The following is a 25,338-nucleotide window of genomic DNA, read 5'->3' on the forward strand; positions in this document are numbered from 1 at the left end:
GAGGAGACACCGCGACAGTACCAGGTAAGATCCCTTCCCCTTTTTTAAAAAAAAAAGTAAAGAAAAAGAAAAAATCAAAAAAGGAAATCGAAAGAAAGAAAAAAAATAAAGGACCATTCAAGATCCTATTTTTCTGTTCTCTTTTATTATTTTTTTACAACAAAACAGGAAATAAATGAAATAGCAGCAACACAGAACCACGATTTCACCTTTGTATTCTTAGAACTTCTTCTGTATATTTTTGGATTCCAAAAAACTAGCAGATATCCCCCATTACACTGAATTCCACGTCGGTTTTTATAACCGAAAACAAAGAAAAAATAAACAAATCAAAATCCCGCCAAAATACAAAGAAAATCATTATTTCTGTTATTGTTGCCTCTACTCTGGTGTTGGTTCCGCTTTTCTCGCATGTACGGGAGTCGTGGAAGAGGCGCATGTGCACGGAGGGTCGTGTGGCGACATTCACGGCGGCGTGCAAAGGTGAAATTGCTGCGGCGGCTACTAGGGTTTTTGATTTTTGATTTGGCTGAAAATTTGTTAAGTTTTGGGCTTGTTGGGCTGTTAGTATTTTGGGCTTGTAATTAGGGTTAATATTTGGGCTATTGGATTGGGACTTTGGTTTGTACAAGCCCGGGTAAATTGGGCTTATTACATATTTTATAAAGTTATAAGAAAAGTTATATAAAAATTAGTAAAATTCAATAAATTTTTTATATTTTTTTCTATATTTATACATATTTTATATTTTTTACGATTTTTATAAAATTTATTGTTTTTTATAAAAGTTTTATATTTTTTTCTAATTTTAAATTTTTATTTAAATTTAACAATTTTTATTGATTTTTATTTTTTACCATTTTTTGTCACATATCATGCCGTGGTTGTGACACGTGATGACTTTAACTGGAAAAAGTTAGGATGATTAACTTTAACGGTCAACTGTTAAAGTTAACAATCAAAGAATCATTTTGATATATTTTGGCAGTTCAAGAATTTAATTGAGTGTAAAAAAAACAGTAAAGAGTTAATTGTTTTTTTAATAAAAAAAAGTGATGGGAATGGATGATAGGTAAATGAAATATAGATAATATGGATTTGGATATAAATGTGGATGTGAACATGTGAGATAAAATTGATATAGAATGGGTGAAACAATATATCTTAATAGTTTCAATTAAATTTACATCTCATCAAAACAAATTCATAATAAAAATCAAGCCCAATGCAAATGGATATGTAAGAGCATGGTAGTCGGAAAATAATGAATCACTCTTTCTTTTTACCGGCAGCTGCTAATTTTTCCCTTTCCATTTGTTGAAACAGGCTTCCATCATAAACACCTCTAATTGTGTCCTTCTTCAATAATCCTTCCTTGTCTTTGCACAAATTGTATAGAGTTATCCACTCCGTCCAGCTAGCAACCCTGCAAAACAATGAAATTACAGATATATATTAAATTTTATTTGTGACATGGGAAATATAACAAGTGATTGATTACCATCCCCTGTAATCCTTGGGTTCCCTGTTAGCCTTAAGCATTGCCTTCAGTTCATCGGATGTTAAGGCATCCGAATGAGTGCGAGCGAATTTGGCGAAGATTTCTTCGAACTTCCACGACACAAACCTATCATACAAGTTCAATTTTAGATATGCATGAAATGATCATTTATTTATTTATTTCCATTTACGTACCTTCCTTTACTATCATATACACCAGAGTCACTCCCATGCTTCGCCATATGGATATTTTTAACCTCAACGCCAAGCATAAGAGTTTCAAGAGAAAACGCTTTTCCCTACATATATTGTTTCAAATTAATACATTCATTTTATTCAGAAAATAAAAACCATGTATACACAAACTAATTATGACGAAAATAGGGATCAAATCAAAAATTTTGTTTGGAGAAACAGAATTAAGAATACCTTTAAATTAAAATCTAGGTCAAAATACAATTTTATTTTTATTAATTTTAGGAGACAACGGGATTTAATGTCACCTAATAACCATATACAATTAAAGAGCTCCAGTGTTCCTTAAGACCATTTAATCAAAAGACGTTGTACTTACATTGATATAAAAATAAAATAAAAAACTTGGACCCAGACAGTATTCATGAATCTCAACTAATTCTAAGTTTTACAAGCACATTGAGTAGGAAAGTGTGCAAAGCTAAATACAATTATGTTTCCTTTCTCATTTTTACTCTATTTGAAATAGTGAAAAGCTTCACTAACTGAAATCCCGAATTTTAGGAGTAAAAAAATATCACAACATATTCCTCGCAAAGGGAAGAACCAACAAAACTTGCGACAGAAAAACAAATGTAAGTAAGAAGGAAGGAAATAAATAAAAGAAGAAGAAGAAGTGATAGGCGAGAGTTTACAGGGCGAGTTTTACGACTGAGACCAAGGTTGATTAAGAACGCACTGGCGAGTGACAATAAATATCCAGCCCCTATTGCTCGAAAACCTGTTTAAAACCCAAGAGACGAAATATGAAAATTCCAATATTTAATCCCTCTTTTAATAAAGAAAATAAATAATTACCTTGAAAAGTCTCCCATGGATAAATAATGCCATCATTGTTTCTGTCAAAGAATGCTACATGTTTTTGCAGAGCGTTTTCATCAGAAACCAAACCTCTCCCTGCATCTTCATCATCCACTCCTGCATATCCCCCATTCATTCTCTTAAAAAAAAAAACTCATTAACGACATGAACTCGTTCATGGAAATTCATTTCTTTTTTTTTAAATATTATTAAACATACCCTCTTGAAAATCATTGGATGTCAAAGAAGAGGCCATATCTGAATAAGCCTTGGATTTCGTGAAAAACAAAGAGATGGGAACAACAGGGTTTTGATTTTTTTTAAAAAAACCAAGGAAAAGGAACCAAAACAACTGTTGAATAGTTTGATTCTTTTCCTTTGCCTTTTTTTTTTAACTACTGCTTGCAATGAAGAACGTGGCTCTTGCTTAACAGCAATTTTTATAGGGTGAGACTTGAGAGTAGCGCCTTTGGCTACAAATTTCTCATTCCACTCTTTTAGTTTTAAATTATAGGAATTTATTATTAGGGTTCAAATACTACCCTGGGTTGTTAGGTAATATTTAAAAAATTAAAAATAAATTAAAACATGTCAAAAAATAATAATTTATAAATTATGAGAAGGGACCTATTTACACCCGGGTAAAATTATTTTAGTTTTATTTTTCATATTTCTTTATACTATTAATATTTTAACAATTCAATAATTAAATTTATAGACCTAAATGTACCTGTTAAGCATATAAATTTTGAATCAATCCATTATCTCTATCACATTGATCTAAAGTACTATATGTATTCACAGTTATTGAATTTTACATACATAATTTATATGTATAAAATATCAAATATGATGTTAAAATATTAAACAAATATTAGTATTTTTAAGATAAATAGATAGGGTTTATTAAAACTTTTATAAGATAAAAATAACGCATCCTGTTACGATGAAGACTAATATTAATATTTACAAGAGTTGTGATTTTTTATAATGTTTTTTCAATAATTGCACCTCACCCTTACTGATAGAATACTTTGTTTTGGAAATATTCTGGAAGAAAAGTTGTTAGTTGTGGAAATTTGTGACAAGACTGGGTAGCTTTTCTGGACATATGTGAGTTTTGTTTTAATTTAAAAATAATTTAAATTTATTGAATTATTTTTTCCCTATTTCTATTTAGTTATGTGTTTCTTTATTATCAAAATTTAACTCTTTTTTTGCCTTTTTTTAACTTAAATTAGTAACATCATTTAATATAATTACTATAGATGACAAAAGATTTTAATGTGTTTATATTTTCGATTATTTTGTAGGATTTATATTTTTTATAAAAAATAATAATACTTAAGGCTAGTTTGGCAATGTTTTTGAAAAGTGCTATTGTGGAAAAGTACTTCTCTTTTGAAAAGTTTGGTTTAAAATTTGAGTGTTTAGTATTGCTGTCAAAAAGTACTTTTGAGAAATAAAATGTCCATTTTAAACATGTTATTATCAAGTAACAAATATACATTTAAATAATATTTAAATTAGTTAATATTATTATATTTTAGTAAGAATATAAAAAAATTGTTATAACTTGTTGTTAATATTTTAATATATGAAATATAAATTTTAAATATTTTTAAGCAATAAATATTAATTATTTATAAAATTTAATTAGAATATATATACTATATTTTAAATATTTAAATATAACCATTAAATATTTGTAATTAGTATTTTAAAAATATTTTTTATTTTAATTAATGATTTTAACACATTTGTAATTAAGCACCAAGAAAAAAAAGGAAAAATACTATGTTATTGGAGGAGTGAAAAAGTAATTAAGCATCAAAAGTGCTTTTGGAAGGAAAAGCTATAAGTTTTAGCTTCTCCTTTTCAGAAGTGCTTTTTTTAAGCACTAATAAACATGCCCTTAGTTACGTAGGATTATTTTGAGCAAAAATATCACTTGTTTTATCGGAACAAATCATCGTTAAAATCTCCCTTGACAAATCAACAAAAACTTGTAGGTATTTCTTCCAATCAAAAATCATTCTAGCCTGGTGATCGGCAATTTGATTTTCCTCCTTAGGAACATGCTTATAAATCACAGACTTTCATGTTTTAACAACGGTTTAGTTAGCCTGAACAAAGCAAAACTTGAAGTCTCCAATGATCTGTTTTGGATAACCTTAACTACTTTCAAATTGTCAGATTGAATTATCATCCTTCTATGTGCTCGTTCATGAAGAAGAGAAAAATCATCTAAAATGTTTCATACCTCTGCATCAAAAATATAACAATTGTTCAAAAATCGATTATAGTCTAGTATCCAGTCTCCATTGTTGTCCGGCACTATTGGAGGATTTATATTTTCAAAAAAGATTTGACTCCATAAAAATAAACATGATTTGAAAGCAAAATAACTAAAGTGATTTAAAAATTATAAAAGAAGAAAACATGTTTGTTTATTAATTAAAATTTTAATTTACTTAAGTAATTTAATTAAAATTAAGGAAGATATATTAAATATGGATGATTGTATAATAAAATTTTTAAATTTTAAAAGTTAATGATGTGACATTTTAATATAATTTATTCTTAATGCGTAAATACTCACATATTATTAAAATTTTCAATAAAAAAGAATACACATTATCCGCCTCAAATATAAATCAAAGTTACAAAGGAAAGCGATGGAACGTGAGAAACAACGAGATCATGATGTGGACAAGTAGGGAAAGTGACAAAACGTGAAACACGAAAAAGAGAGTAATAGTTCCGCTACTTGCCAGCAATAAAAGCAAAGCATCTGGAAAAGCCACACATAACTTATTAACTATTGGCTTCACATGGCCAACTCCATTCTCACCTTCGCTTTTTCTTAAAATAAATCTATTATACCTACTTTGATGCTTGGAATAGTTTTAATGGCTTTTGGGCATTTTTGTCCTTTATTTTCAGATTTTGTGGGGCTTTAAAAAGGAAAATGGGTTTTCTCTTTCCTTTTAAAACATATTCCTATAATTAAGGATAAATTACACTAATTGTTTTGATTACATTTCAAATAATTATTATTAACTTCATTTGTTAACTTCTATTGAGAAAAACGACATGAACTATAATTAAAATATCAATTTCATACTTTTAAAATTTATGTTTCTTACTCAATTAGTTACCTAAATTTTAGTGGGTTTCTATTTTGATGACCAAATTTTTACCAAGTTCCAATTTCAGTGAAAGTTTCAAACTATAGATATTTGTGGTATAAAGCATCATTATAAATTATAATTATTATGTTCACATTTTCCAAAAGGGAATTCAAAAAAATGAATTGAACTCATCCGGAAGACTTTTTGAGTTGTATCAAAACAATTATTATTGTTTAATCTTTAGATGCGATTTTTTATATAGCTTTGACGCGTCTATTATTATTATGAGGTGTGGTGTGATAGTTGTTTTTCTCATTCTTTAATTATATGGTTAGAGGTTGGATTCGACGGTTAAGGGCAAAGAGAATGAGGGTAGACAGAAGCCTTGGCCCCTCCAAATAAAAAATTGCAGCCTTAGACTCCCAAATTTCATAAAATTATAAGTTAATATATGGTAAAATTATAATTTGGTCCCCAAATTGTTCAAAGATCGATTTAGTCTTATTGGAAAGGCTTAATGATAAATTTGGCCACTAATGTTTGCATGTTTTGTCAAAATGGCCTTAATTGTATTTTTGAACCTTGTTTTGGCCATCAACCTTTATATTTTTTAATCTACTTTTTCTAACAAATTTAATGAATAAATTGAAGGTTTCAATTTTTCTTTTCTTTCAAAAGGTTTCAATCTTTCATATGTTTGTTTATTGAGAAGTATTTTTATTGAGTTAATTTTTTAGATAATTACGTTTATTTTCTTTAAATTAAGAATTAGTTTTTTAATTCACTGTATTATTTATTTTATTATTTTCCACATGTAATTATCTTATTGGGTTATTTAAGTAATAAATAATATCTCATTAGAAATATTCCACATATGAAATTCCACATCATTTCCATTAACTTTTTTAACGGTACTTCCATTAAATCTGTTACAAAAAAGCATATTGAAAAAAAGAACAAAGGTTGATGGCCAAAAAAAGCTAAAAAATACAATTAGGGCCATTTTGACAAAACATGCAAATGTTAGTGTCTAAATTTATCATTAAGCCTTTTGGAAACTATAAAAATAGAAGCCAATATAAGAATTAAATTACATTTTAACACTTATAATAATATATAACTTAATCTCGATCCAAAAAAACAATTTCTAGCTTCACTCTTGTTGGCAGTGGATACCTTGATTTCCAAAAAAAAATAGCAAATTTATAAGTTCATGCCCAACAACTGCCGCCTGTGCCACCGAACACCATTGTTGTTGGCCGCCTGATGAAACGTGGGCTCGAATTACAGTCCCTTATCTTCGACTCTGATTCTCAAACAAAGGCTCGATTCTGGGGAACTAGAAAGCCCAAGAGATGGGGTGCTTTCAATTTCTCCTTTTTTACTCCTATCGTTCTTTCTCCCATTGTTTACAACACACAATCGACAACTCAAACCCAGTAACCAACCCCGAAATACTGTGTCAGCTGTCAACTGTTGTATTGACATTTCATGGACTCGTTTCATTTAAAGATGATTGATGGTGATGAAGCCTGATGAAGAATGGAGTTAACCTTTTAGGTGTTGGATTCTCAAAAAAATATGAAGATGTTGATCAGTATTTGAGTTTGATACTTTGACTTTGGGGGAAATAGTAAAACTATAAAAGGGTTTAGGAGGAAAAATCTAAAATAATAAGAAATTTTGAAATCACGTAGTTTTGAGTAAAAGTAAAATAATAATATAAATTTAAAATGATATAATTTGGTATTCAAATTATTCAAGTTATTTAAATTTAAAAACTTAACTCGACTCGAATTCAAAAAGGAATTTGAGTTTATTTGATTAACTCGATTTGAATAATTTGAAATTCAAATTTTTATTTTTATTTTTCAAGTCGAATTAAATTTTATTCCCTAATTTTTTGCTTTCTACAAATAAACTTCGACTTGCTTAGAACGTGAAATCTAACTTCATGAAAGTTAGAACCAATCTTACAAAATCAAAATTTTCAATAATTTTCAATAGGAAAATTAATTCTCTCTTTGAGAAACCAATATGAACACTCAAGAAAATAAAATTTATTCTTTAAATGAATTATCACTACTTTCTAAAAGAGTAACAACACTCAAAATATGAACGCCTAAAATATTTTTGGCTTAATCCATAGTTTTTATTTATAGGAAAAAATTATACGAGTTCTACTTGAATAATTAATAATTAAGTAATATTAAAAAAAACACACACACACAACAATTCCCTTTTTCAGGAATAAGGAGGCTGTAGCACCCTTGCTTGGGAGGTAGGATTGCGGCCAAATATGTTGCAAATGGGCCTATTCGGCAAGTGTCTGATTACAATTATATATGTTCTTTTAATTTTTAATTAATTTATATAATTTAACTAACTCAATAATTATCCTTTTTATTTCTAAAAATATTAATTAATTTACTCAATTAAATTATTTTCTTAACTCAACTCTAATCATTCTAATTCCATTGGAAATTGTTAGAATTGTGTGACCCAAATTCTAAGAGATTACTTGCAAGTCAAGTTAAACAAAAATATATTTTTTTCTATACTAATTAGTATAGTTTATTTGACTTACTAATTTAGCCTATAAATAGGCTCTTTTACAATCTTAGAAATAAGACACACCCATTAGATTAGAACTCATAACACATTCAGAGAATTTTGTGTTTACGTTTTCGGGTTCTTTGTTTTTCGGGTTTTCGGGTTTAGTTTTTATCTCTATCTTTTGTACTCTTCATTCTTTTGCCATTATAGTAAAATTATCTTTGCCCGTGGTTTTTTATCCTCTTTAGAGGGGTTTTTTCACGTTAAATTTGTGTGTTCATCTTCTCAATTTCTTCTGCTATTTTTACTTATTTGTTGCTTAATTGGGACGATCCTAACAGAAATATATTTAATTTATTTGTTCCTATCTTTTTATCATTTTTTTAAATTCTAAATTTATCAAATCTCCTTGATGCTAAATGTTAAGTTTTGGTATAAAAAGTAGATAGAAAATACATGATAATAATAAGGGTACAATTATTTTCATTTACCTCTCGTGGGTTTGGATACCAAGAAAGCATTGAAGTTGGGCTTAAAAAATCACTTAGGGCCAGTTCTTCATTGCTTAAAAAAAGTATTTCTGACTATAAAAGCACTTTTGAAAGAAAAGTTGTGAAGAACAAGCTGAAATTTTTAGCTTTTCAGAAGTGCTTTTCAAAATCACTTCTGAAAAGGAGCTGAAAATGAGAAGCTAAAAATTTTAGCTTTTCCTCTCCCAAAAGCATTTTTGGTGCTTAATTACTTTTTCACCTCTCCAATAACATAGTATTTTTTCTTTTTTTTTCTTGGTGCTTAATTACAATTGTGTTAAAATCATTAATTAAAAATAAAAAAATATTTTTTAAAATACTAATTACAAATATTTAATGGTTATATTTAAATATTTAAAATATAGTTTATATATTCTGATTAAATTTTATAAATAATTAATATTTATTGCTTAAAATATTTATAATTTATATTTTATATATTAAAATATTAACAACAAGTTATAATAATTTTTATATTATTACTAAAATATAATAATATTAACTAATTTAAATATTATTTAAATGCATATTTGTTACTTGATAGTAAAATGTCTAAAATGGACATTTTATTTCTCAAAAGTACTTTTTAATAACAATGCTAAACACTCAAATTTTAAATCAAACATTTTAAAAGTATTTTTTAAAAGCAACGAACAACTGTCCATAATAATTAAATATGAGGGTAGAATAATACCAAGAGCTTTATTTCAAAATTGAAAAAGCAAAACAGGAAAGTCCTTGCCCACCCCAGCAGCTGGAACACACAAAATCAAGCATTAAAAAAACACTAGACTCTTGGCAGCATGTGGGTAAAAGAAAAGACACCCACAGTCAAGCCAAAACACAAAGCACCAGCAAAAGAAAGAAATATCATGCTCTAAAAAAAAACCAGAGATCCAAAACCGCAACAACCAGATCCCTAAATCTGAGAAGTCATTCCCCAAAGGTCTCTAGCCAAAAAAACCTTTGCCGCCTCTGGTAATTCCTCCACCCAAAACCTGTCTTCTGATAACGAAAACCCCTCTTTTGCTATGGGCCACCCTATTTGCTTGCCTATCAACATGATGGAAGGAGATATGCTGAAAAGAACACGCCTTGATCTTTATCTCTTCAATGTAAGTTCCCATATCGTAGTCCAAGAATCACCCTCCATTTGAACATGATTAAAACCCATTTCATGATTTAAGCTTAAATTATAAAACGATAATATTTTAATTTAAGGACTATTTTTGAAAATGACATAAGTTTTATTTAAAATATAATAATATGTTATTTTATTAATCTCGTTTAAATAATCTTAAAATTCTATTGATTAGAAGTAATTCTTTATACATTTCTACCTACTAAATAATTAATTAAATTACATAGTATTTACTATAAATTATTAATATTAAATTTAACCAAATTGCTTAATTATTATTTATTTATACTTGATTAAGGACCAGATGATAATAAGGAGTATATAGTTAATGTTAGAGAAAAATAATCCAATCAATATGGAATGCTAGAGTAATAGATAAAATTACATAGGATATTTATTTTGGCTTTTAAGAGTAAAAAAGTCCATAGTAAAAAAATGAAAAAAAATCAATTAAACTATTTTAAAAATTGCACCCTTTTGAGTTCTTAATGACAAAAAAAAATCAGTTATGTCCTATTAATAAAAATTATAGTTAACTGAAAAATTAAAAGTTATAAAAATTAATAATTAATTAATAAATATTACATTTGAAATGAATGTGGACGAATAGTTGTCTAGGATCATTTGAATATGGACAATTATCTAGATTCACTTTAGATGAGTACAAAAGTATAAAAACTTTAAAAATTAAAAAATATTAATAATCATTTAAAATTTTAAATATATTAAAAAATTAAATTTTAGTAATTTTAATTTTATATATATTCAAATTTTAAAAAGTTGAAATCGAAAATTTTCAAATAGAAAAATTGAGCTTTTTAATCAATAATAATCATCTTTAATCCGAAGAAACTCCCAGTAGCCAGGCATATTCCTCGTGAAATTAAAAATGCCCTTCACAGCCTCAATGAAGAACCGGTAATACAGAGGAACTGAAACAATGCGAATACGCGATTGGAAGGAACGTAGCCGCATACGTTCATGTTGCAGTCCATTTTTTCTGCAGATGAACCAGCAGGAGAATCGTGGCCGTGAATGTCAGCATGGTCGACGTCACAGAGAAGAAGAGGAATGTGAAGCCCAGCGAGAGATCCCGATGCACGGTGTTGAGAAAATCTTGGTAATCCATCGATGAAGTGAGGATGGAGAGGAAGATCACCACCTACGTCAAGGAGCTCGCCAGCCCCGCTACGTCCATCACCGTGAAAAACGAGTACAGAGGTCTTTCCAGGAGGATGGGGCGTCCATCTGCTGCCAATCCATTCCAATGTCATCGATGATCAAAAACCTTTGTTTCTTTATAGTGTTTATTTTTATCGAGAAGTGACGAGATTTTTTTTTTTTGAAAGTGCTTACTCTCATGGACGCCTCCTGGGGTGGTGTACGCGGCGGCGAAGACAACGGTAGCCACGAGCACGGCAACAGTGGAGCATGAATGGGAAATGTTCTTCACCCATTCTTGCGCCGATTTAAGCTGCTCTTGGTGCATGTCCTTGAACAACTGATCTGCTGTCATGTGTTTTTTGTTGCGGTGCATGGTGAAATGCGCCGGTATTTTATTTTTCACGGCCTGCTACATTTTCATGCATGAATTACTAAAGAAAATTTAACGCGGTATAACAACGATGGCTAAATTTCAAATCGAATTTTTCAAATCCAAAAATTCAACTTTTCAAAACTCGAATGTATATAAAAATTAAAAATATTAAAATTTATCTCTTTTTTTTTTCAATTTTTTATAATTCTTTTAATAATTATTAATATTTTTAATAATTTCTAAATTCTTTATATTTTGAACTCATTTAGAATGAATGTAGATGAAAGATTTTCCAGATTCATTTCAAATGTAATTTTTATTAATTATTTTATAATTTTTAATTTTTTAAAAATATTTATTAATCATTTTAAAAAAAAAAAATTTTTGTTGAGTGCTTCTATGTGACATATCATCTCCTAGTGCCTACCGTCAACGACTTCAACATCTTTAACTGTGAAAAACTAACGGTTTCTAGTTAATTGCTTTTAGTCATAGGGTGTATAATTTTTGTTTTACTAATGGAACATTTAGTTTTTGGCAAATATTGTATGGTACTAACATATCATATAAAACAAATTGGTTTCAAGTTGTATAGAGAATTTTTTCTATTATTGATAATTTTGTAATTACAATTTATTCCATCAAAATGACAAAAAAAGTTACGATATTATTACTACATAATTAAAATTTTTAAAATTTATGAATTATAATGATTATACTCAAATTCAAATTCAGGGATAAGTGTGTTCTGAAACTATAAAGGATAAACGTAAATGACAACCACCCTCAAGTGGGTAAGCTTCTTTTAGCTTTTAAAAATTAAACATGCACATCTGAAAAAACTCCCACAAATGAAACATTATCTTTTTTGGTGAATGTTCACTAAGTTTTCATTGATGTGTAAAAGCCTTAATACAATGGAACATAAGCCCAAACCAATACATATCATAGAAAAGGAAAACCATAACAATAAATGTGCCACTTTCGAACTTATCATTCAAATGGAGAAATGTCAATTGTTACCCCCCCCCAAAAAAAATTCAATCAAAACACGAATGTCGCAAACACAAGCCATATGGCCTATTGGATCCGTCGACGGTAGTCTTGTTCCACCAGTGGAACCAACGGAGCCTCATAGATCGGAAAAACCCGTCAGACCAAGCCTAAACAAACACGAGCCACAACAGACTCGAGAAAACCAAGTCATCACCGACTGGAAAAGTTGTATTATTTCGAAAAAGGAATCTCGCACCATGGTTGAAGAGAAAGCTAAGCCTTGGGAAATGTCGAGAAAGGGAGGTGGAAGGAATGGGAAAGATGAGAAAGATGGGCGGGAGTGGAAGGAAGGAGAAGCTTAGGAAAGAAGACTCCCAGAAGGATTGAACTATTATCTGAGTAATAACAGAGCAAGCCTTAACATCTTTTCATACGATTGGCTCGCTAAGAAGTCGAAAGTAGCAGCACTTGCAACCATCAATTTACAATTTATTTCCCAACATATCTGACCAAGATCCAACCCCCACAGACCCTGAATATGTTTAACAACTCCTCCTCTTAAAATATTCATATTCAACCTCTATGTATTCGAACACAAGTACAAAAATTTGACACTGCAAATATATGCAGCACTTCAACAAAATACCTGTGTTCGATACCTGACGCCAACTAAGTGCCTGACAATGTCCTATTTACAAACAAGTTGAGATATTTTGTTCCTTGTGTTGCTGCAAGGAGGTTAGCCGTTCAACCAGTATGTCTAAGGCTTCCTTCATCCACCAATGCTGGCACACATCCCTGGCTTCCTTCACACTCATCTAAACAAAATTTAAGACAACAATGGCAAAATTAGACCCAACAATCAGGCACGTAGATTACGAATTATAAGTAATTAAAAGTGTTGATTCAGGGAAGAGGAGTAGTCTATGTAGGCTAGACTCTTCGTTTTTTGTCCAAGTACTTGAATCTAATATCCCATACATATTTGGATAAGAGTGCAGAGATATATGTTGATCCAAATACATAAAAATACTAGGAAATTTTTAAATCATACCCATATCAACCCTTCTCACCCAAACCCGAGTAGTACAGAGAAAAATTAGCTTACCCATGTCCGTTGGCGCACATTTTGCTCAGGCCAGAGGGCAAGTTCCTCCTTCACAAGCAAAGGGAACATGTAACCTTCATAAAACGTGCCATAGCGTTTGCTCATAAAGTCCCATTTGCCCAATTCGCACTGAGTTTTCAAGTACAAATAAATACAAATAATTAGTTCAAGATTACACTTTGGGATTTTTTCTTTTTTTTAAATTAATATAAGCGATTTCACAACAGGATTTAACAGTTAAATAAAATAAAACCAACCTCAACTTTGCCTATAACTCCAGCTTCTTCAATTGACTCTCTTATAGCAGCTTGTTCTTTAGATTCATCAAGTTCCCAACCGCCCTGATAATTAAAGACAAGAGATTATACATGGTTTATTCCCCTTTTTCATTTTCCTTATAAAATATGGGTATGCCTTAGTGAAACAAATGCATTTTTTTTATTAAAGATATTGAGCATACCTTAGGGAACATCATTTTTTGACATTTTTGTGAGGAGATGACAAGAACCTCCAAGTCAGTGCTCAGAATTCCATCACTATTACGTTTGTATCTGTACGGAATGCATCTGAAAATTATGGAAGAAAATAATGAGAATTGATTCATGGCAAGTATGGATTTATCCAAGGAAACAGTCCTGATAACAAATAAATTTGTTTTCCAGTGAAATCTTCCTTGCCAAATAGTCCAAAATCCCAAAAAAAGGAAAAGAGGACTCACCCGACAACTTGGCGGCGGCCGAGGTCATCGTATCGCTGCAAGTGCCTTCCCGTACGAGAAACCAAGCAAACCATCGTCAAACAAAATGGAAGAAACAATCCCAAATATAGTTGGAAACAAAAGATTTGAGGAGCAAACAAGGTTAGCCGCAAAGAAGATGAACAAGAATCTTAAATATATAGCGATTATCCAACTAAGGGAAGTAGCTCCTTTGGAGTAAAAAGGCAAAAAACCTGATTTTAGAGTTGGAATAATGGTTGGTTAGATAAAGCCAAATAGATTCAGTTAAAAAGCAACCAACAAATGAAAGGCATTGGCAGCTGAGAGATGAGTGGAAGATATTGGAACAACAAAACTGATATTTATAGAAAGAGTAAACATCAATGAAAAATTTTATCTATATTATTAATTAATGTTGAAAATGTTAAAAATGACTGGGGATGGAATCTAATTAAAAACCGTTGACTTTTGCTTTTCGAGGCACGGGCTGATGAGTGGGTTTCTTTTAAATTTGTCTAATTATTTCTTAACAAGCATCATGCTGCTGTGTCAATCTACACTCTTTTCTTATATATTATTCGTAGTTTAAAATCTTTAGAATCTAATTTGGAATTATTTAAAAATAAATTCTCCTAATTTTATTCCTTCTAAAACAAATGTTTATGCATACTCACCAGATCAAAATCTTAGTTAAAAAATCCTGAATTATTTTTATTTTTTTATATTTTCACAATCATAAAATAAAATATATAAATGAAGATTGATTTTATACATCTTTAAATAGCATTCATAATTAAATCATGAACCCCTCAAATTTGCACTAATAGATGGTAACCCTAATAAGTTACCCGCCTTGTAAAAAAACTCAAAATGGCTCTTTTTAATGATAAATCGACAATCTTTTTTCAAAAAAACTAAGACTTCACGGGTTAATATATCTTAAAGCTTGTTAGGGACATCCTATCCAAACTGGTCCCTTCTGTTAAAAATTTCATCAATTTTTTTTATTAAAAATTGACATGACGAATAAATTAACCAAATAGTTATACGAGGCGTGACCCGTAAATTTCATGTCAACATACATGGGTCAGTTTTTAACTGTAAAAATGAATGAAATTTTTAACAAAATAATCAGTTTGATTTGAGATCCAATGTACAAAGACTAATTTATCCATTTTAATATATATATATATAAAACAAAATATAATCTAATCCTTAATACAAAAACTTTCATAAAATTTTTATCTTCCCATCAACTCAGCTTCAGTAGTGGCAGGCCACGAAATTCGTTTCTTTTTATTATAAAATGTAGCAATATGTCATAATTCTTGAGATTGGAATTTATTGATTTTGTTTCGTGTAAACAAAACACATCCTTTTTCAACTTTTTCCAAACAGTAGTTACAAAGTAACGTTGTATAAAGTCATTTCTGTTTAAATATTTTAAATTAATAAAAAGAAAACATTTTATTACATTTTGAGGATTTAATTCAATATAAAACACAGCAAATTAAAGTTTAAAATATATTTAAACCGAAATTCAATAAAATGTGAAAAAGGAGTAATTATTACAAAGTTTTTAGAGGAATCTTTTATTTATTAAATTCAGCCCCAACTACCTTCTTTAAACGTCCAAACAATGTTGGAAATTGTTGATTTCACGACTGCTTACTCTCTTTTTCCAATAAATACATCCAATCGTTAAAAATAGAAATAAGCACAACCACCAAATTATTCTAACTTTTTATATGTCCAACCAAATTCAATCAACCTCAACTTCCTTTTTAACATTCAATTTTATTTCCTGTAAACTATTAAAATAGTCACTTTTATTTTAAACAATTTATTTTTTCTTTTACGTTGAAAGAGATGGAGAAAGGAAGAAAATAGAGGGAGAAGTGAAAAGGAATGGAAAATTACAGAAAAAAATGGAAAGTTCAAAAACATAAAAAGAAAAAAATAAATTGCTTAAAACGAAAAAATATGGGGACCAATGGTATAATTTAATCTAAATTTTTTGTTTGAAATGATGATTTAACGTGCTACGTCAACTTACTATTACACTGTTAACTACAATTAACGACTCAATGACTAAAATATTACAACATGTTAACGTAAGTGACTAAAACGTAACATTTTAAACATAAGTGACTATTTTAGTAGTTTAACTTGAATTTTTAAGGTTAAGTTTTGATCTTGTACAAATAAACTTGATTATTTATATTTGAATTAAAATGCAGACATTGTTTGGATACATACTTGTGGAAACGACGCCGTTTGGTTGCCGGAAAGATTAAGGCAGTAGGAAATTGAATATGAAAACTGGTTGGCGTGCATAGTCAATGTGGGTCACATGGGATCTTCTTTCTGATTTGATTCATCAACTAATCATAGAATACTACATTTCCTCTCCTCTCCTTTTCTTTCTTTCCTTTTTAAAAATTCATTGATGATATTGATGGGTATTTTTGACCATTTCACCAAATATACAATGACTTTAAATTAGATTACATAATTACATCAGTTGAATTTAGACATTTTCCTATCCCTCCCATCATCTCTTTGAAAACGAAAGTTTAGATAAAAATATTAATTTTAAAAATAAATTTAGGTAAAATTAATGCCCGTTTACATATATATTAAGTATTGGATAAAAAATTTTGGCTCGAACTTAATCCAACCTAACTCAAATATATTGTATTATAAAATAATATATATATTAAATCATTAATCTAATAACAATTAAATACATTATCTAAAACCTCAAAAAAATTTATCCAACTAAATAATACAATTCAAAATATAAAATTTTAAAATTATATTTAATACAATAAAACATTTATTGTGTTTATAGAATAACGTATTTTAACGTGTTAGAAGACTTTTATTTTAGCATTTTAATGTATTTTGTGTATTATACTTTTTAAAAATTTACTTTTAAATAAAAATTAATCTAAAAAGTTAATATGGGTTGGTTGGGCCGGATCTGAGTTTACCTTTTTAAATTAAGTTGAGCTTGAACAAAAAAAATAAATCAATTTTCAGGTCGAGGCAAACTCAAACTTGAAAATTTAATCTAAGAACTTTATATGGACCTAAACCAAACCCGATTCAACTTAATTCATGAGCACCTTTAATTGAATTTGGTCGAGATTTAGTTGATACGATAAAGTTTTATTTTCAAATATTATTAATTTAAAAAAAAGAACAATCAAATGATACCTAACGTGATTTTATTAAATAAAGAGGAGAAACTTCCGCCAAAATCATATTTTAATTTATACAAGTTTTGAATTTATAACAAAAGAGTCGTCAAATTTTGGGTTAAAATATCAAATCACCATTTCAAACGTTGGTATAAAATGTCTGAATTCATTGTGTCTCTAAGAATCTTCTAATTTTATTTTATTTTTCTTTTCCGGCTGATTTATTCATATATGTTGGAAAAAATTATATTTTCTCATAAAAAATTTGATATTTGACTATCAATGGTGATTTTTATGCTGTGTTTTTAAAAGAAAAAGAGCCACGTTAGTTAGTTAGTTAAAAAAGCACCATGTTTTCGGTTAAATTTTAGTGTTTTTATCTTAAATCTCGATTCCTCTCTTTCACATTTGTATTTTTATTTCATGTTGTTTCAAGTTTCTTTTTTTTGTATTTTAATTAATAATTTTAATATGTAACTCTTTTGGTTAGATGATTAAATAATTGTAATTTCATCTTTGGAACATTTTAATATGTATTTTCATTTTATGTTGTTTCAATCTTTTTTATTTAATGCTTATAATTAATAAATATATTGTTTTTAATTTTTTATTTTCAACTCATCTTTTAAATTAATAACTCTTTTCTTTATAAAATCAAATAATTATTCATTATTTTTATAGGTGTAATATTTATGTTTCAATCTATATTAGAAATATCATACCCACGGTCAATTTTAGTGAAAACATGTATTATCTGTAGAACATGGTTTTTGTTTTCTAGATCTAAAAATAGTATATATCGATAAATTTCAAAAAAATCAACATAGGTGATTAAATACCATTATTTCGGATAAATCAAACTTTTAATTTATCTCCTAGTACATGTCATATGATAACTTGAATGAAGTCTTTTAATATTACAAACCTGGTTTAAGAAAAAGAGTTTGGAGTAATTGGAGAAAGATTTAAGAAAAGAAAATCCCACAAAAAAAGTGAGGAGGGAGGGAATGGAAGTCTGGGCATTCGAGGAGGTAGGGCGGTTTTTAATTTAAAGAAGGAAAATGGCCTTTTTTTTCTTCATTTATATAAATGTTAGTTGAAAGCAGCACATCAAAATACCGGTTGATTTGGGCAGCTTTATATTCTACATCCACTTCCTCCTAAATGTCAATCCCACTTTTCCTGTAATTTGGCTACTCAATACCATCTTCATATATTTAACAATTTTATTATTGAAAATTCCGAAATTCAATCCTTTTGAATAAATAAGAAAATAAGTACTGAACTTATATTAAAAAATCATTTCGTTAATTAATAGATATCATTACATCGTTTGATAAAACTATAAATTAATTTTTAAAATATTTTTTATTTTTTATTTTTTATTTTAATATAATATTTTATATTATATGTTAGTTAAAACTTAGATACCCCTTATCATATCAGATCACATGTTCTATTTTTTTTAAAAAGGAAAATAAAATATGTTAGTTGAAAAAGAAACCTAAAGCCTGAAGACTTGAAATTAGACCCAAGCCCGCCAAAAAAGTGAAAAAGTTTGGATAAAAATATAGGACCGAAAAATGGGTTTACATAAAAAAATTAAGACTTATTTAGAAAACGAGCCAGGCCTTGGGTGAGGTTTTTTTGGTCTAAGCCCGGCCCAAATATACAAAAGGATTTGTTTTTTTTTTATTGTTTTATTGTTGTTTTGTTGTTATTTTCTTGTTCTTGTTTTTCACTATTTTGCTATCCTTCACAATTATGTTACTACTACTTTGTTGTTATTGTATAACTCTTATTTTATTATTAATTTTGTTACTATTTTAGAGGCATTTGCTTATTAAGTTACAATTATCTTAGTGTTATTTAAGTATTCATATATATATTTTTACTTTTTTTAAAATTTGTTAGGAAATATTTATTTTAATGTTTGTAGTATTTTTGATGTATTATATTTTTAAAAATTAATATAATAATACAGGTGGGTCAAGCTCATTTTTTAATATTTTTATCTAGATTGGGCTTGGACAAAATTTTAGACTCATTTTTTGGACTAGACCTAGCAAACAGACCTAAATTTTTATTTGAGCCCGACTTGACCCATGAGCAAGGACTTAGAATGATCTAAACAATAAAACCCTTCTAGTAGGATTGAAACCTCCAACCTAGCACTTAAGAGCTAAAGTTCGCCCCAATCTTAAATCGGAGTTCCATTGAGTTAATTCTCTTGAGTTAATTAAATATCAAATGATGAGCATAAATATATTGATTGATAAAGATAAATTTTGAATTTTGAAAAATATATATACTTTTAACAATAAAATTAATTAATTTAAATTACTATAATTTGATGTTTATTAAAAGATAATACAATATTAAAATAAAAATTAGTTTATTCATCGGTTGAATGTATTTTAGATCAAGGAAGAAATAACCTCTAATCTACTTATCTTTTCACTGCTTCTTTATACAAAAGAAACAATTAAATGACTTTTTTAATATTTTTAGTATTAAATTTATATTAAAAGTTGTTTGTTAAATTTGTAAAAATTAAGTATTAAATATAATTATGTTGTTTGATAAAAGTAAATATTACTTTTTAAATCTTATTTATTTCTTAATTTTATTAGTATAACATTTTATATTATTTTAGATAATTTTGAATAAAAGTTAAATATGGTAATTTGAATTTATTTAAAATATAATGTATGTATGTACTGTAATCAAAATAACAGTCACATGATTAAGAGAGAAAGATGAGCTGAGCAACCATCGCATCTCTGTATGTACTTTAATCAAAATCAAGATGGAGCACTGCAGAGTTACGTTTGATTGAGCTCATTTATCTAGCAAACAATTAATTTACCTTTCATGCTTAATTTCGAACATGGATTACTTATATTCGAGCTCGAAATGAGATTTTTAATATTAAATAAAAAAATAGAAAATATATCTTAAGAAGAAAAAAGGATCAGTCTCGCAAGTACTTGATAACTTGAACTCTACACGCTCAATGACTGGATTTGGCAAAAATGGAACCAAATCCAAATTCTTTGGGAATTGAACCTAAATATATAGATCATCAAACTACCCATCTGTTTTTGACTCCCAGTCAAAATTTTCCATAGATAAAAAAGAAAGTTAAATCGCAAAAACCAAAGGGCAAACCTTTTATAACCTGAACAAGGTGTCAAATAACGAGCAAATGGGAGTTGAATGCTTACATACCACAAGAAATCTAGCCTCAAGCAGTAGTGGTCTCCTTTGATAAAAGAAGCTTTACCCTTTTGGTGAGATCTCTCATAACATCTATAATCACGGATTTCTTCTGCATCCGGAACTGTATTGCTAACTCAGTTGAAACCGAGACGCCTTGTTTTAGGAGAGATTCATCATCCATTATCTTTGTTGGGAAGTGTCCCAGTGCAATGACACAGAGTGCAATAATGGTACGAAAAGCAGCTACTTCATTTGCAACTCCAAGGGGACCTTCGGCTGATAAGGATTTTAGTACACTCAAATCATACCTCTGCACCATTTCTCTGTCATTCGATAGTAGAACTCGTAAAGCAGCTAATAAACGTCCCTCTACCAATTCGGGACCTCCAATGGTTACCTATTAGGAATAAACAGAAGGCACAATAAATGACCAAAGTGTAACCAAGGGTCAAACTGCTTTGTCCCAGCAGGCAGCAGCCATTACTTCACTTACAGTTTGGTTTATTGGAAACAATCCAAAAGACAACAATTATGTAAAGTAACACTAAGGGAAGAAATAACCTTGAGATTTGGAACTTCTCCATCTAAATTAAGCTGAAAGAGAATTTCTTGTTGCCATGGAGCTGGTGATGAGAAATTGGGTGAAGAAACACCAGCAGCCATACTGGCAGCATCCATAAGAGCACCATCATATTTCAGCTCGATATGGTCATATGGATTTGATGGTATAACAAATCCATAATCCAGTAGAAAAAAGTCATTGCTTAGACAACCGTAATTCAGAAGTAATGGATCACTTTGTTTGATTTCCCTTTCAGCTACAACCTGATATGAGAAGGAGAAGAATGAGAAAATCTAAGATCTATTTCAGTTTTTCATCAAATCAAAACTGATTGAAATTACAAAGATAATTTATTGACATGAACCTGCCTTTATCAGCATTTTTGGATTCCCAGCATCTTGTTCTTGCAAAATTCGGGCATTTGAATTGAAGCTATGGTTGCACATATCAATCAGAGGGAGCATCATTGGAATATCACTGTGGGTTCCATTTGGAAGCTTTTTCCCGTACAAACGAAATGCCCTGGATGAGACTGCAGACATAGCCCATCCAAGGGAAGATGCATCTACATCTTGGCCACCGAAAGGGTGTTCACTTGGTTTAAGATTTTTCAGAACATTTTTGACCTCTTGCTCAAACTCCAGAAGAAAACGACACCTTTTATTCACCTGGTTGGGGGGGAAATCACAATCAACTTAGAAGCCAAATGCAGGAATCAACGAAATTTCCAAACAAAAATAAGGGAATCTACACCCAAAATGGTGCAAATTAATGCGAACAGTGACCTTGTTCTCAAATCTCAATTTCAACACTGACCAAAATTTGATCTCTCCAACCATTAGTGTAGAAAAGATACTGGCTTTCATCAAAATTTTCAAATTTCGTCCTAGTATTTTCCACTAGATTGGATCAAAGAAAGTTCATTCACACAAGGAAATTAGACATTTCCTACCCAGTAAGCTAAATGATGAAAATAAATACCTGGTAAAGCAAAGGAGCATATTGCAAGTTCTTTATATCTTCACCGGAAAAGAAGATTGGTACAGTGTAAGTTTCTGGAAGATTGCTAATGTATGGCCACCAGAAGGATCCAACCTTTGCTCTTTCTTGTAGAAGCTTCAGACCCAGCTTCATTGCCCATAGTTCCTCTGTCAAATGCTCCCAGATAGTCCAATTTAAAACTCTAAACAGCCCAATTTACAAAATTTGGTAGTTATTAACCTACATGAAGAAATCTATGTCATGCGTTAAGTGCCAAATTCTTTAAACCCCCCTAAACCATAGTAGTTACTGATCAATTAAACTTGATGCACAACCCCATAAAAATCTATTACATTTGTTATAATCTTGAAGGGTTTATTTTGCATAATTCTATTTATTCCCTTCTGGCCTTCTCTATGTTCACATGCCATTATTTTTCCAATCCGTTTTAAAAGGTTAATGTAACTGACAAGAGAATGTGCACTACATGCATGGGCATACAAAAGATAAGAATAGTAAAGTCTGTTAGAGAGAAGGTGGGATAGCACTTAAGGACAAATTATATAAACATGTTTACAGATACACCTTGACAAATGTGATTTAACAGATTGCAGAATGAGAATTTGACCTTAAATTAAATAGGGAAATGTATAGAAACAGACTCATTCATTGTATTATTTTTTCTGTCACTAATCTCTACCTAGTTTCAGACTAGATGTCTTATGAATATTTAAATTTTTCATAGAAACTATCAGAGACTTTAAAAAGCAGGAATAAACATCCTTGCAGAGCATTTTCACTCATTAAATATATGGTCCTAATTAATGCATTACAACCCTGGTAGATAAAACAAAGTTCTAGACCGAGTAAACAAGCAAGTAGCCAATTCAAGTAAATTTTTAGCTCATTTTTTCTAGTTAAGTCCAAAACAGCTCTACACAATAAAAACTAACAACCACTGGTAAACAAACCATTCTAGTTAACTATAAGTGGGCTCTGGGAGAGTCTTGGGGTTGAATCAAGCATAGGAGCAAAATAATGCACGCATAACCACAATAAGCATTAAGCAAGTATAAAATGCTAAGAGAAACACGTTGAAATTTGCTTCCTAGGAAAGAGCATCAAGTTCCTGAAAAGAGACAAGGCTTCCATTAGTTAACACTTAGTCAATCACAATTATTAGCTAGATGGTACTTCATCCATGCGATGGAATAATTGTACAGGAAAATGATCATATATTCACATTACTCCTAGTCCGGAGCATGAAGCTATGGACTGCCATTACCCTTGTAATACTAAGCTTAATTGCTAACTCAATAATATGTACATTTAGCTATAATTTGAGGTTTACAAGGTTTACATAACAGATATTTAGAATTAAACAATAAAAGTACATATGAAGAATTGAAATCTCCTACATTTCAGTTCATTAAATTAATTAATTCATCCTGAGCAGTTTGACAAATGGCATCGTGTAGCCACGGGCAACTAAAGCATTTCAGAGCTACAAACCAAACTGCCTGATAAAAATAGGTCAATCACAATGAACTTCCACATTTAAGCTAAATGAAGCTATTCAACCTGTAAGAACTTAAACGTAATAACTGGGCTCTTTTCTACGGAGTCATTCAATTAAGAAAACCCACACCAAAATCAATTAAATTCAAATCTTCATGGAGCATAAAGGAATCAATGGGCAGTTCCAATGCTGGGAAGTGCGCAAAAAAATCACCAAAATTCTTCATTGAGGACTAGTATCAAACACTTAAAACACAATAAAGATACCAAAGAAGATTGAAGTGGAAATGCTAAAAAGCACATACCTGGAACGCGGTTAGACAAAGGGAGCGAGACAGAGTCAGCCTCATCGTCTTTGTCTGATTGAAACTTCAAGGGAACGTGTTCAGGGAGGACGATAAGATCAGAACCCTTGGGGATTCCTCCAGAGGCGACAAGACCTAGCCCGTAGGTGGTATCCTGGGTAATTGTTACAGCCTCGTGCACGAAGCCACCTTCCCTCTTGATCCACTTGAGGAGGTCCGGTGGGTGAGGGACCAGCCGCGCTGGGTTTGAGGCGGAGACGGCGGCAGCGCATGTTAGCGGCCGGAAGTGGGAGAGAGTGGGGATAAGCAGCTTAGCAGCAGCCATGTGTTCCAACTTACGAACGTTAAATAATTCGGATATGTATATATATATTTATGTAAACTATTACTAAATCCCCCACTACGCTCCGGTTTCAATTTTGTTTTGTGATTTTATTTAGGCTAAATTGTTTAGCTTCGGTTAACTTTTCCTTTTTTCAGTTGTAGGGTTATAATGATGAAATCATTTTAAAGAAAAAATGTATAGCATGGTAAAAATTCATTATTCATTTTTTAAAATTATAATCATAATTATGTAAAAGAAATCATAAAATTCTAAAAAAAAACAACATAAATAGTCCCCATCAACAATCTTCATTGAGGTTGTGGGCATCATTGGAACAAAACTCATTCTTTCCTCTCTAAACATGCCGGCCTAGATTTCTAAAAACAAAAAACCCTAAAACTCAATCACCTTAATATACCGCTAAGAGCTGCCACCATCAGTGTCCTCTCCAACCAAAGCCACCTCCAAAATGAATCTCTCCTCCTTCCTACATTCATCGGTTTGGATCCACAAAAATCTAAGCAAAATTTCAAAGCCAATAACCTCGATCCATTGTCGGCTCAACACCATTTTAGAGTATAAGTTTCTCCTCATTGACAGCCACCTGCCCAAAATTCGGATTTGTGGAATGATGCCTAAAGTGCGTGTAATATGTTAGGATATAGTGTTCAAAATGTTGTTTATTCGTCATTTATAATTGTAATTTTTTAAACAGATTTATTTAAATAAAATTTTGTTATTCACATTAACATTATTTATATTTGTCCTCACCAGCTTTTACATGCAAAACAAAATAAAAGTAAATATTGACTCATTAATTATCTAATATTTAAATAATGTTGAGTTGAATTACATGGTCAGATCGTAATGCAAAAATACAACCAGTATTAGTAGGTAATCTAAAAGGTCTATAGTATGATGAATCGAAGTTGAGCAAATCGGT

General features: G+C 29.9%; 3 protein-coding genes and 1 long non-coding RNA gene across 5 annotated transcripts; 1 reads left to right on the forward strand and 3 right to left on the reverse strand.

The window, feature by feature from the left end:
* Positions 1–1,111: 1,111 nt before the first annotated feature.
* On the reverse strand, positions 1,112–3,035 carry LOC105764370 (probable peroxygenase 4). 2 transcript variants are annotated; one of them, XM_012582909.2, is made up of 6 exons: positions 2,776–3,035; positions 2,554–2,695; positions 2,391–2,476; positions 1,696–1,799; positions 1,502–1,627; positions 1,112–1,426 (listed from the first exon to the last, which is right to left on the reverse strand). In XM_012582909.2, the coding sequence occupies exons 1-6, from the start codon at positions 2,788–2,790 to the stop codon at positions 1,270–1,272; spliced, it is 630 nt and encodes a 209-aa protein (XP_012438363.1). In that variant the 5' UTR covers positions 2,791–3,035; the 3' UTR covers positions 1,112–1,269. The 2 variants fall into 2 exon arrangements, with proteins under 2 accessions (XP_012438363.1, XP_012438362.1); XM_012582908.2 differs by having other exon boundaries at positions 2,554–2,673; positions 2,776–3,033.
* Positions 3,036–9,488: 6,453 nt separating this feature from the next.
* LOC128035587 (uncharacterized) lies at positions 9,489–12,722 on the forward strand. The gene is made up of 2 exons (XR_008192067.1): positions 9,489–9,891; positions 10,820–12,722. It is a non-coding gene; the product is annotated as an uncharacterized LOC128035587 (long non-coding RNA).
* Positions 12,723–12,808: 86 nt separating this feature from the next.
* Positions 12,809–14,605, reverse strand: LOC105764372 (nudix hydrolase 18, mitochondrial). The gene is made up of 5 exons (XM_012582910.2): positions 14,277–14,605; positions 14,019–14,124; positions 13,816–13,899; positions 13,559–13,687; positions 12,809–13,268 (listed from the first exon to the last, which is right to left on the reverse strand). The coding sequence occupies exons 1-5, from the start codon at positions 14,348–14,350 to the stop codon at positions 13,143–13,145; spliced, it is 519 nt and encodes a 172-aa protein (XP_012438364.1). The 5' UTR covers positions 14,351–14,605; the 3' UTR covers positions 12,809–13,142.
* A 5,834-nt stretch (positions 14,606–20,439) lies between these two features.
* On the reverse strand, positions 20,440–24,968 carry LOC105764374 (uncharacterized). The gene is made up of 5 exons (XM_012582914.2): positions 24,071–24,968; positions 22,248–22,414; positions 21,635–21,934; positions 21,266–21,529; positions 20,440–21,101 (listed from the first exon to the last, which is right to left on the reverse strand). The coding sequence occupies exons 1-5, from the start codon at positions 24,393–24,395 to the stop codon at positions 20,730–20,732; spliced, it is 1,428 nt and encodes a 475-aa protein (XP_012438368.1). The 5' UTR covers positions 24,396–24,968; the 3' UTR covers positions 20,440–20,729.
* Positions 24,969–25,338: the final 370 nt, after the last annotated feature.

This window comes from Gossypium raimondii, chromosome 12 (assembly GCF_025698545.1).
Source record: "Gossypium raimondii isolate GPD5lz chromosome 12, ASM2569854v1, whole genome shotgun sequence".
Lineage (NCBI taxonomy): Eukaryota > Viridiplantae > Streptophyta > Magnoliopsida > Malvales > Malvaceae > Gossypium > Gossypium raimondii.

Bases quoted from the DNA above. Each gene is read 5' to 3' on its own strand.
- LOC105764370 (XM_012582909.2), bottom strand. The intron at 2,477-2,553 runs GTAATTATTTAT...GGTTTTAAACAG, and splicing joins TCCATGGGAGACTTTTCAAG to GTTTTCGAGCAATAGGGGCT. The intron at 1,800-2,390 runs GTAAACTCTCGC...CAATATATGTAG, and splicing joins TCAGTCGTAAAACTCGCCCT to GGAAAAGCGTTTTCTCTTGA.
- LOC105764372 (XM_012582910.2), bottom strand. From the start codon at position 14,350: ATGGTTTGCTTGGTTTCTCGTACGGGAAGGCACTTGCAGCGATACGAT. The intron at 14,125-14,276 runs GTGAGTCCTCTT...CATAATTTTCAG, and splicing joins GGCCGCCGCCAAGTTGTCGG to ATGCATTCCGTACAGATACA. The intron at 13,269-13,558 runs GTAAGCTAATTT...AATTTTGTTTAG, and splicing joins ATGTGCGCCAACGGACATGG to ATGAGTGTGAAGGAAGCCAG.
- LOC105764374 (XM_012582914.2), bottom strand. From the start codon at position 24,395: ATGGCTGCTGCTAAGCTGCTTATCCCCACTCTCTCCCACTTCCGGCCG. The intron at 21,935-22,247 runs GTATTTATTTTC...CCCCCCAACCAG, and splicing joins ATGCTCCTTTGCTTTACCAG to GTGAATAAAAGGTGTCGTTT. The intron at 21,102-21,265 runs GTTATTTCTTCC...TATTCCTAATAG, and splicing joins GAGAAGTTCCAAATCTCAAG to GTAACCATTGGAGGTCCCGA.